This window comes from Nerophis ophidion, linkage group LG10, assembly GCF_033978795.1.
Source record: "Nerophis ophidion isolate RoL-2023_Sa linkage group LG10, RoL_Noph_v1.0, whole genome shotgun sequence".
In the NCBI taxonomy this organism is placed as follows: domain Eukaryota; kingdom Metazoa; phylum Chordata; class Actinopteri; order Syngnathiformes; family Syngnathidae; genus Nerophis; species Nerophis ophidion.
Window position 1 is genome coordinate 9,306,103 of NC_084620.1, and position 13,297 is coordinate 9,319,399.

General features: G+C 40.8%; 1 protein-coding gene across 2 annotated transcripts in view; it reads left to right on the forward strand.

The window, feature by feature from the left end:
- Positions 1 to 13,297, forward strand: part of chchd3a (coiled-coil-helix-coiled-coil-helix domain containing 3a) — a 139,649-nt gene that overhangs the window by 72,342 nt on the left and 54,010 nt on the right. For both annotated transcript variants that reach the window (XM_061912245.1, XM_061912246.1), the window contains exon 6: positions 11,057 to 11,140. In XM_061912245.1, coding sequence (XP_061768229.1) covers positions 11,057 to 11,140 — 84 coding nt within the window. The remainder of the gene's footprint in view (positions 1 to 11,056; positions 11,141 to 13,297) is intronic.

A 13,297-nucleotide genomic window follows, 5' to 3' on the forward strand; every position in this document is an offset into this window, starting at 1 on the left:
GGGTCCTTGGTTCAAATCCCACCTAGAACCAACCTCGTCACGTCCGTTGTGTCCTGAGCAAGACACTTCACCCTTGCTCCTGATGGGTACTGGTGGGCGCCTTGCATGGCAGCTCCCTCCATCAGTGTGTGAATGTGTGTGTGAATGGGTAAATTGGGAAGTAATGTCAAAGTGCTTTGAGTACCTTGAAGGTAGAAAAGTGCTATGCAAGTACAACCATATAGAGTGTTATTTCATTTTTTTATTTTTTATTTTTATTTTATTTTATATTTAAATTTTTTTGTCCTGTCCAGCTTCTCAGGCAAATCATATACTTGATGTAGATGCCCATATCGGCTGTTCACATTTACTTTACAGAAGAGAAGTATAGGATACTTCTCTTGTTGCCTTATTTAAATTTGACTTTATTAAATGTATTTCTATTATCATTTTGTGCAGCCGGGATGGAGCAGCGAGGGATAGAAAGAGAAAAAAAGGAAGACAGAGGGGGAAATTGTGGGGATCAGAGGGGGATTAGACAGTGTTATTTCATTTTAAATTTCAAAAGAGTTTTGTGGCTCCCATTGTTTTCTTTAATTTGTGAAACGGGTCAAAATGGCTCTTTGAGTGGTAAAGGTTGCCGACCCCTGTCGTAGACAAAATAAAGTTGTTTTGCTTTACAAGTGGACGAAGCTACTGACAGCAATAAAGACTGCCTGTTCATCACATAAGTCCGCTTTGTGAACGGCAAGTCACTGTGCGAGGATTTACTGTTTTGCAAATACATAAAAAAATAGAGCCACTGCTGATGAGCTGTTCAAGATAATGGACAGTTTCCTTAAAGAACACAACCTTAAATGGGAAAACTCTGTGGACTTTTGCTCCGATGGCGCACAGACCATGGCAGGGTCAAGAAACGGGCAGCAGGCTCTAATAAAGCGGGTTGCGCCAAATGCGCATTGGACACACTGCGTCGTCATTCACCGGGAAGCACTCGCATCAAGGCAGCTCAGCCCCAAACTCAATGAGGTTTTAACAGATTTTGTGAGCGCGGTAAATTTTATCGAAACACGAAAAAGTGGCACTTTTTATTTATTTGATATTGAACTTGATGCAAGTTTTTTGATTTATTATTGGACTTGATGCAAGTTATTTGATTTATTATTGAACTTGATGCAAGTTATTTGATTTATTATTGAACTTGATGCAAGTTATTTGATTTATTATTGAACTTGATGCAAGTTATAACACTTTTATTTGATTTATTATTGAAATTGATGCAAGTTATAACACTTTTGTTTTATTTATTATTGAACTTGATGCAAGTTATTTTATTTATTATTGAACTTGATGCAAGTTATACCACAGCTGCACAGTTATTTTATTTATTATTGAACTTGATTTTATTTTATATTATTGAGTTGGAATGTATACAACTTGATGTTACTTGATGTTCAATAAATTTGAAAATGTTAAACTTGGCATTAGCGATCTGTTAGGGCGATGGGGGCAGGTGGGGCTTGAAAACTCCCCTTTGTCCAAAGTGGGGGATGTCAAAAAAAGTTTGAGAACCACTGGATTAATGGAAATAAATATAAAAAAAAAAAATCGATTTTTTTTTTTAATCGCACAACGAGAATCGCAATTCAAATTCGAATTGATTTTTTCCAACACCCCTATATATATATGTATATATATATATATATATATATATATATATATATATATATATATATATATATATATATATATATACGTATATATATATATATATATATATATATATATATATGTATATATATATATATATATATACACAGTAGGGCAAAAAAGTATTTAGTCAGCCACCGATTGTGCAAGTTCTCCCACTTAAAATGATCACAGAGGTCTGTGATTTTCATCATAGGTACACTTCAACTGTGAGAGACAGAATGTGAAAAAAAATCCAGGAATTCACATTGTAGGAATTTTAAAGAATTTATTTGTAAATTATGGTGGAAAATAAGTATTTGGTCAACCATTCAAAGCTCTCACTGATGGAAGGAGGTTTTGGCTCAAAATCTCACGATACACGGCCCCATTAATTTTTTCTTTAACACGGATCAATCGTTCTGTCCCCTTAGCAGAAAAACAGCCCCAAAGCATGATGTTTCCAGCCCCATGCTTCACAGTAGGTGTGGTGTTCTTGTGATGCAACTCAGTATTCTTCTTCCTTCAAACACGACGAGTTGAGTTTAGACCAAAACGTTCTATTTTGGTTTCATCTGACCACATGACATTCTCCCAATCCTCTGCTGTATCAGCCATGTATCCATTTTGGTATAAACTCAACTCGTCGTGTTTGGAGGAAGAAGAATACTGAGTTGCATCCCAAGAATACTTATGATTTAGAGTTTGTTCTAAATTTTCAGGAAATCATATTTAAAAATGTGTTTACATTGCATCATATATCAGCAAAGAGAAGCTTTTCCTAATCCGTTTTAAAAAAAGTTTTATTTAAATGTATCTTACAAATAACGTATTGCAAGAATCAGTTTGAATTGGGAATTAGTAACCCCCTCATGTCTTGGTAATAAAAGTTTAGCCCTTTGTATCGAATGCGTGTTGGAACTGACAGATGATCAGGGGGCCTCCAGAGGTTGCACCCCTAGGCTCGCGACAAGATGCAGTGCTACCTCGAGATAATCAATCAATCAGTTTACACTGCAGGCGTCTGATCAGCCAATTAATCAATCCGGGAAGGGGTGTGGGTGGCAGATATTACCGCCAGTGCAGTGATTGCGTCTGCAACAAAATGCTGAGGGGCTTAAAGTGTCAGGGAGTAGAAAAATAAATTGATATTTAATGTTTCTACCAGGATTTCGTAAGCTTCTCGGTGGATCATTTCCCCAGTTGTTTACCCTGCTTTCCTGAAAATATCTTTAGAAGAAGCCAGTCCTAGTTATTTCTGATGAGATGATAAATTACCATAAACCCAACTGTTTGTTTTGCTCAAAATAAATTTGCATATTTTTCCAACACATTTTTGGATTACTTGAAAAAGAAAAAGAAAGACATCCCAAGATCATTAAGTCCTTGTTTGTGGTCAAATTTGATGAGATCCAAACTATACAAGGACACCACCTACATATTTTGCCCCTTTGGACTCTTCGTCCCTGTCCAATAACCCATTTGGGTCAATGTATTATCACTCACCATGCGAGATCCCAAGGGAGAGTATTGCTTGTCTGAGTTGTGGTGTTGGCTTTATCCCACACTTCATAGTCCATGTTTTATATAAAGACCAAAGAACAACTAGTTCTTCGTACATCTGTCAAATGCAAATTGTCATTCTTATTATGCCCACTCTCTTAGCCTTAATCCATCCTTCACCGCTCACGTGCTACAAACACCTCGACCATGCCAATTAACACCAAAGCATGGTCACATTGTGCTGCCCTTTGACCCTCCCCTCCTATAGGAACACTACTGGACTCCCCAAGCCCATCGCTGTGCTATCAGTTTGTCACGGTTTCCCTGTCGCAAAGGTCCGTGATGGATGGTGCCCCAGTGAGCAGCTCTGACCTCGCCGCGTTGCTGCATTCGCGTGAACGTATGAGGGAGCATTGATTGTGATGTTACTCCTGACAGGGGTGGGTCGGAGCTGGAGAAAGGCGGGGTGAGCCAAAAGACACCAAGGTTACGGATGATGTGCTGTTAGATAATGTGATGATTTGATTTGTGCACAATCGATCTTGGGCACTCTGCATCCACTATGATTTGTTTTCATGGAGAGTAACTTTTAGTCATCTCATTAGATGATAATGCAGATGTCGTCCTCATTGAAGTGTGAAATCAAAAATGCATACAGAATAGCTGATTTCTTGTTTGTATAGAAACTGAGCCAAATTGTATTAAAAGTTTGACTGATCCAAAGTTATCCTCAAGGCAGCATCTTTTTTCCTTCTGGTATTACTTAACACTTTAAAGGGGTCATATTATGATCCTACATAACATAATGGTACTTTACTCCACAATTTGTATACATTTTACTTTACAGACCATCTTTATGCCCCCAGCTGACTGTGAATGCATCTGTGCGCCATCAGCGATGTTGTAGTTTTACCTGTAGTTTTCCATACCCACAAATATAAGTTAGAACTATACACCACTTTTTGTTGCAAATGACAACAGTGGAAGATTTTAGCATCCAAGCGTTCATGTACGAGTCGGAGTTTGACCCGCAGCAAAGAACAAGAGATTTCACAATTGAGGAAATGAAAGCATCTCAAATGTTAGTTTATTAGCTTTGCTTTGGATAAGTACACAAGCTAGATATTTATCAAACATCCATCCATCCAGCCATTTTATACCGCTTGTCCCTTTCGGGGTCTCAGCTGCATTCGGGCAGTAAGTGTGTGCTAAATCCTAAAACTGTAACTACATGCATCAGTGTTCTACTCGCTGATATCAAAGGTCAGGAGGATTCTACAAGCTTAAAAAGAGGAGGACGTCTTGTAAGAATAGGAACAAATCCGTGGAGGAACTTTAGGTGTCAGGAGCACAGTCATCACTCTGCCATCATCCACCTTGACTCAAACTTGCAGCTAATTAAAAAAACACAGTTGTCCTTAATTATTCACCAGCTGGCTAATTGATATTCACACAAGGCGTTCGCCTTACTTAAATGATCCGTTTAGTCTGACCGCCACGGTCTCAGTTCTATTTCCTTGTCACCCTGAGCCATTAGTGTATGATACAGAGGGAGATGTTGAGGGAGATGCTCCTGCTTTAAGGTTGAAATACAGCCCTGTTTCCCGCTACTTGGTCATGTGAAAGTCTTTCCAGAGATGAGTTCTCTCCCAAAACTTTTCATCTTATCTCTCTTTAAAGTGTGTTAGAGGGCAAGCTCAGTGTCGCATTAAACAACCGCTTCTTCATTGCTGATGAATTCTCTTTTATTGTCCTAAATCTGTCGCTTTGTTCCACTCCCAAATTCGCTTCCAATGTCTCGTCTGAGGATGGCAGAGAGAGAGAGAATGTTGCATCCTTTTCCTCCTCCCATTTCTCATTCCCTTAAACTCACACTCCTCAGCGCAACAGCTGGGAATAAAAGGTAAAAGTGCATCGGTGTGGCCTGTGCCATTGTTTGGCCTTTAGCATGATTAGATTGTCTTTTAAAGTCAACTGAATGGGGGTGATCATTCGGAAGTAATCCTGACATAGTGTTCATGTCCGGGCCTGAATGTGTCGTCGGGGAGGCGGGCCGACACGCCTGTGAGCAGATTTAATGCGCGCGCACAAGAGAAAACCCCCTCAAGGTACTCATTTTCTATCACAACCTCTCTTTCTTTAATGGCACCTTAAGTCTCGCCTTCAGCACACATTTATCTGTCCGCCTGTCCGCCCGCCCTCTGTGGGCACAGCTGCTCCGGCTGGTGTGCGGCTGTGTGTGTGTTTAGGATCAGCGTCTAGGGTTCTTGTTTGTGTCACCCCGTCTAAGTATATTTTGTCTGCAGAGCTCTTCACCTGCAACATTGAACTTGAACACACTACACACGACTTCTGTTCCGTTACAATTACCTCTTTTACTTTGTGTTTTTAGAGGTATTTTATTGCCCATAATTTTCCTTGTCTTGTATTTTTTTGTTTTATATTTTATTCTGTACAGTGCGTTGTCCATTGTGGTTGTTTTCAAATGCTCTATAAATAACATTGGATTGTATTATATTTTGACAAACACTTGTAGGTCCTATAATGACTATAGCAGGGATATTTCTTCAGAAATGTGTAACTCTTTCCAGTGAGGGTTGGACTCCGTCAAGGCTGTCCTTTGTCACCGATTCTGTTCATAACTTTTATGGACAGAATTTCTAGGCGCAGCCAAGGCGTTGAGGGGATCCGGTTTGGTGGCCACGGGATTAGATCTCTGCTTTTTGCAGATGATGTAGTCCTGATGGCTTCATCTGGCCGGGATTTTCAGCTCTCACTGGATCGGTTCGCAGCCGACTGTGAAGCGACCGGAATGAGAATCAGCACCTCCAAGTCCGAGTCCATGGTTCTCGCCCGGAAAAGGGTGGAGTGCCATCTCCGTGTTGGGGAGGAGACCCTGCCCCAAGGGGAGGAGTTCAAGTACCTAGGAGTCTTGTTCACGAGTGGGGGAAGAGTGGATCGTGAGATCGACAGGCGGATCGGTGCGGCGTCTACAGTAATGCGGACGTTGTATCGATCCGTTGTGGTGAAGAAGGAGCTGAGCCAGAAGGCAAAGCTCTCAATTTACCGGTCGATCTACGTTCCCATCCTCACCTATGGTCATGAGCTCTGGGTCATGACCGAAAGGATAAGATCACGGGTACAAGCGGCCGAAATGAGTTTCCTCCGCCGGGTGGCGGGGCTCTCCCTTAGAGATAGGGTGAGAAGCTCTGCCATCCGGGGGGAGCTCAACGTAAAGCCGCTGCTCCTCCACATCGAGAGGAGCCAGATGAGGTGGTTCGGGCATCTGGTCAGGATGCCACCCGAACGCCTCCCTAGGGAGGTGTTTAGGGCACGTCCAGCTGGTAGGAGGCCACGGGGAAGACCCAGGACACGTTGGGAAGACTATGTCTCCCGGCTGGCCTGGGAACGCCTCGGGATCCCCCGGGAAGAGCTAGACGAAGTGGCTGGAGAGAGGGAAGTCTGGGCTTCCCTGCTTAGGCTGCTGCCCCCGCGACCCGACCTCGGATAAGCGGAAGATGATGGATGGATGGATGGATGTGTAACTCTTGACATAATAGATCAACTAAGTTTAAATGTCCACTGCACATGGCATCGGTTCTCAGGAGGATATGGGATTAACTTAATCAGCTTGTGGGCCTGACGCTGTTATTGACCTTAAATATAACTGTAGAAGAAACACTGCTCGATATAGGTAGCACGATATGGTTTCCCTCAGGTAAGCCCTGATCATTTTTGAAAAGCGGACCAAAACATATCCCAAGAAAATGGCTATTATATATTTTTGCTGACTATTTATAATAGAAATGCAATTAAATGTTAACCATCCCGATATCATGAATTTTTATCTAACTATAGTAGTTGCTTTTAAGGTTGTCTTAAAATCGAATAGAATATAATACAAACCCCGTTTCCATATGAGTTGGGAAATTGTGTTAGATGTAAATATAAACTGAATACAATGATTTGCAAATCATTTTCAACCCATATTCAATTGAATGCACTACAAAGACAAGATATTTGATGTTCAAACTCATAAACTTTATTTTTTTTTTGCAAATAATAATTAAGTTAGAATTTCATGGCTGCAACATGTGCCAAAGTAGTTGGGAAAGGTCATGTTCACCACTGTGTTACATCACTTTTTCTTTTAACAACACTCAATAAACATTTGGGAACTGAGGAAACTAATTGTTGAAGCTTTGAAAGTGGAATTCTTTCCCATTCTTGTTTTATGTAGAGCTTCAGTTGTTCAACAGTCCAGGGTCTCCGTTGTCTTATTTTACGCTTCATAACGCGCCACACATTTTTGATGGGGGCCAGGAAAGTACCCGCACTCTTTTTTTTACAAAGCCACGCTGTTGTAACACGTACTGAATGTGACTTGGCCTTGTCTTGCTGAAATAAGCAGGGGCGTCTATGAAAAAGACGGCGCTTACATGGTAGCATATGTAGTTCCAAAACCTGTATGTTCCTTTCAGCATTAACGGTGCCTTCACAGATGTGTAAGCTACCCATACCTTGGGCACTAATGCACCCCCATACCATCACAGATGCTGGCTTTTGAACTTTGCGTCGATATCAGTCTGGATGGTTTGCTTCTCCTTTGGTCCGGATGATACAATGTTGAATATTTCCAAAAATAATTTGAAAATGGACTCATCAGACCACAGAACATTTTTCCACTTTGCATCAGTCCATCTTAGTAGATCTCGGGTCCAGAGAAGCCGGCGGCGTTTCTGGATGCTGTTGATAAATGGCTTTCGCTTTGCATCGTAGAGCTTTAACTTGCACTTACAGATGTAGCGACAAACTGTATGTAGTGAAAGTGGTTTTCTGAAATGTTCCTGAGCCCATGTGGTGATATCCTTTAGAGATTTATGTCGGTTTTTGATACAGTGCCGTCTAAGGGATCGAAGGTCACGGTCATTCAATGTTGGTTTCCGGCCTTACGGCTTACGTGGAGTGATTTCTCCAGATTCTCTGAATCTTTTGATGATATTATGAACCGTAGATGTTGAAATCCCTAAATTTCTTGCAATTGCACTTTGAGAAACGTTGTTCTTAAACTGTTTGACTATTTGTTCACACAGTTGTGGACAAAGGGGTGTACCTCGCACCATCCTTTCTTATGAAAGACTGAACATTTTTTGGGATGCTGTTTTTACACCCAAACATGGCACCCACCTTTTGCCAATTAGCCTGCACACCTGTGGGATGTTCCTAATAAGTGTTTGATGAGCATTCATCAACTTTATAGGTATTTATTGCCACCTTTCCCAATTTCTTTGTCACGTGTTGCTGGCATCAAATTCTAAAGTTAATGATTATTTGCAAAAAAAAAAATATTTTATCAGTATGAACAGCAAATATGTTGTCTTTGTAGCATATTCAACTGAATATGGGTTGAAAATGATTTGCAAATCATTGTATTCCGTTGACATTTACATCTAACACAATTTCCCAACTCATGTGGAAACGGGGTTTGTAGAACACATGAAAGAATACACCTCTCAAAATCACACAAATTCTGTGCCGTATAGGGTCAAGATAAATATACATACATAATATTACATCTCACCCAAGTTTTAGTAATCATTGACCAACATTTAACTCTTATCAGCCACCTATTATTTTGTCTGTGTATACAAGTAAGGATCAGTCCTAATACACCCCTTCACCCTACTTTTTAGCCATATCCATAAGTTTTGTGCATTCCCGTGTGGATAGAGGTATCCCAATGACTTTTTGCACATAGGAGTAGTGGGCATTGAGATGGTTAGAGGGTATGTATATATATTTCCCTTCAGAGCGAGGGATTTCATATGCCGAGTTGCCCAAGGAGAACATTTCCATAATTTCTTCATAAGTTGTAAATTACATTTTAGTTTCTGACGCGACCTAACGTTAGGCTAAAATACTGACAAAAAGCTTGCAAATGTGAAAACATTAACGTTACACACCTTCAAAAAATTCACAAGAGACAACAGTTGTTAATGGGGGCTTCTTCTCTGTATAATTATTTGTTTATTCATCAACTGAAGCATGATGAATGATAGAAAAACAATTTCAACCGTTAACTCAATTAGGAGTTTGTTGTTATGGTGGGACTAAGGTTGTACAGTGTACAGATACTAATAAATTACCGTGTTACTAATGAATTAAAAAAGGCACTACGCTGCCTTTGAAAAATACTTGTACTGTATATTTCATCCACATAAGCTGCAGTGCGCCGGTGACATTGTTGAGCTGAGGCGCATGTTGAGTGTGTCAACGCGTACACACAGAGCGCATACGAGCAGGGATAGTTGCAGTGAGTAAGGTGAACACTGGGAATGGGCTTATATAAAATATCGTAGTTGTTGGTAGTAGCCGGGTGGGGGGGCTTTCCCTTAGAGATAGGGTGAGAAGCTCTGTCATCCGGGAGGAGCTCAAAATAAAGCCAATGCTTCTCCACATTGAGTAGCCAGATATGGTGGTTCGGGCATCTGGTCAGGATGCCACCCGAAGGCCCTGCTTAGGCTGCTGCCCCCGTGACCTGACCTCAGATAAGCAGAAGGCGATAAATAGATGGATGGAAAAATCGTAGTGTGCTGTGAACCAACATTTTTGTCACCCCTGCTGTCATTGGATTGATCTGAGCTTTTATTAAAACAAATGTCTGCTACATAATAGTTCCTCAATAGTGCAGTCTATTCAGTCATTTTGTCCTGTGTCCATATCGCCAAACTTCCAACATACCACAGAGAATGCCCCCGCCGCCTAAAAACAACAACAAAAATAACCCTCACCTTGATGTTTTACTTTCTGGTGTTGGACATCATGACAATCGTAAGACATGCAGCTCGGCCTGCTAGTCAATTGAGTATTTCAACACAGATGGTTATCAATGCACAGGGAAATTGGACGAGCTAATGCATTTTTTCTGCATTAGGTGTATTACCTTCATTATCTCGTTCTCCTTCAAACAAAGCACTCCGCTTCAAGGCCTCATTTGCATTGCTGCTATCCTCTAGGACAGTCCTTGGCAGAATGTGGCTGGGACTTTAATGCATACATATGAAAAAGGGTATAGGCTGTAAAATCAGGTGAGAAAGTGAACATATTCAAGTCACAAAATAGTGCATTGTACCACCCCAACAACCCCCCCAGTCATAGTTGAATACGGCTTTGCTTCAACATTCTTTTTCTTCTCTGCCCCCTCACTTTATTTCAATTTGCTTCCCAATAAGGAGATAGAACTTAAGGTAAGTCTTTGACAACTTCAAATCAAACTTTTTTTTTTTTAATGGTAGAGCTAAGGATTTCTTTTTTTTTTTTCCGTATTCTTTTATTTCTACCAAGGGCCTTGAAGCTCTGTGCTGCCAGTTTCAAATATTTTGTCCAGTAATACACCGTCTCTCCGGATTAACTCTACTAGACTACCTTAAAGGCTTGATTTGCACTGAAATGTTGCCATCAAATATTTTAATTGAAGCTCGTCATTTGATGTCTTTGGGTGAAGGTTGTTCTCATTGTAGTCTACCACTGGATGTACATTCATAAGTGGAGAGCTCTAAGCTTCTTTTGCTATCATAAAAAAACAACTCTTTGGATTCAAATAGATAACCTTTACTTTTACCTTAAATAGTTGTTTGTTCTCAATACTAGAATATCAGTTGTATGTTTATAGTTCTGTAAATATACATACCGTCATACAGATGACTGTTATCCTTTTGGGATGTACCAAAATGTATGAAGACATGCTTATATTTGATTTTGGTAAATACTAAATTTTTCTTTGCAATACACATCGCAAATGAAATTGACGTGTCTCAGTCATATGTGCATTTTGTGATGTATTTTTTTTGCCACACTGATTACATCTTTACTTTTTTGTGTGCAGGCTAAGCAGCTAGAGGCTAAAGAGGCAGACCTAAACAAGCAGGATGCTTTCTACAGGGAGCAAGTGGCACGACTGGAGGAGAGGGTGAGATTGGAACAGTGTGTATCAACCTTAAACCGACTGGTCAACATAGCACTTATTTACTCATTTAGTCGTCCTTCGTTTATCCCAGTAACACATTTCCACTAAATGTGATTAATACTACTCAGTGGCCTAGTGGTTACAGTGTCCGCCCTGAGATCGGTAGGTTGGGAGTTCAAACACCGGCCGAGTCATACCAAAGACTATAAAAATGGGACCCATTGCCTCCCTGCTTGGCATTTAGCATCAAGGGTTGGAATTGGGGGTTAAATCACCATAAATGATTCCCGGGCGCGGCACCGTTGCTGCCCACTGCTCCCCTCACTTCCCAGGGGGTGATCAGGGGAATGGGTCAAATGCAGAGGATAAATTTCACCACACCAAGTATGTGTGTGACAATCATTGGTACTTTAACTTTATTAATAAATTTAATGTTTAGCCTGTTACCAATCTTCTGATAATGTTTTTCAATGTTATTAGAGTCCTCTGAGCATGAAATAACAGCCATTTACCGGCCTCAAATGTTTACTTTTTAAGGTCAAGGCAAGTGTTGCCTTAAAGGAGGGCTCACCAAGGCAAATTGGAAGGGCAATAAGGCAAACATTTTCTTTCAAGGCAGAAAATGTCGTTAAACCAAGCGCCAAGCCAAACCACGCTAGTGCGCATGCGCCTGACTTCGTGTTGCGTAAAATGCATTAATAAATGAAGTTTTTTCGGTAATTAAAAAATTAGATGGTATTACTTACTATCAGAAATTTTATCGCAAATTATCATTACACCGCTTACCGTTACATCTCTCGTCCATTAACAAGTAAAAAGTCAAGGGAGGTCACAGCATGTTCTTGATGTCGATGTTGGTCAACTTTTTTAGGGCAATAGGGCAAGTCACAAGGGCGGTCACGAAATTTTCTGCGGTTGCCGTGGTTAAATTCGAGCCCTGCATATAGTCACCTTTACACTCTTTGCATTGATCGAGTTCTACTTGTCAGCACCGGGAGGATCCTCTGAGTGTCATTGTTTTGGTCTTTGTCAAGGTTTTAATCACGGCCGCTAATTGGAAATACTTTGTCACATTCTGAGTATTTCCTCTAAGTTAGAACTGGGCTTCCATGTGCTGAAACTACGGGCGTAAGTGGTTTTGCAAAAGCTTGGTCAACTTGAGATTCACAGCAAACATAGCCATGTTGTCAAAATTGCGTGTCCCATCTTGTTTTACCCCCACTGTTGTCATACCAAATCATTCACGTCAAAGGTTCACCAATGTCATGTGGATCTGTTATTGATCTTAAAGACGAAGTGCAACAGTTAACCTGACTCTCGCCAGACACTTGTCGCTAGACCCGTTGAGCTCCACACAAGGATTTGGGCTGGAAGGCATTGCAAACTTCTTCCACATAGCAAAAAATAATGAACCAATCAGAATCGCTGGGCGGGATTTCATAGATGTGACGTAGAGCCAAAGCAACTGTTTGATTCAAACAACAATGGCGGCATGCACCCCTCGGTGCGTTGTGTGCTGACATTGATTCTGCTATTGCAACTGTTTTGTTGAATCTATCGAATATCAATTCTTTAAAAGATCAACAGAGAACGGTTTTGAAGGGATTTATTTGTGTAAAGGATGTTTTTGCTCCTCTTCCGACCGGGTTTGGACTTCCCAGCGCCGCTCTCATCAGCGTCACAGGTTTATTTGGATGTGAGTGGTTGAAGTAGCACGTCATTCAAGATAACGGACAAGTGGTTCATCCAATCACATACAATTATTTTTTTTTACAAAGCCCAGCCTTCTGAAATACATCTCCTATTGAGAACTCCCAGATCAGTGTGTGGAGCTCAGCGAAACACAAGGATCTGTCGAGAGTCAGGTTATGCAACAGTAGAGTTGTCGCCACTCAACAATGCACGTCTTTGGCATGAAGTGGCGGGCCGAAGTTCTGCCACGTTGTTCTTTCGTTTTTTACGTCGCTTTCATCACAAGTTCTCCAACGTGGATAAGGCTCCAACAATCGATTATATTTGTAATCAAGTAATCTGTTGATTAGTTTGTGCCATTCTTTGAGTAATTGGATAAAACACAATTTATTGTCTCAATGTGTATTTTAGGGAATATAGCTGAAATTTACAAAACGTTTCTGAGTTCTATAACCTTCATTCTTTTCT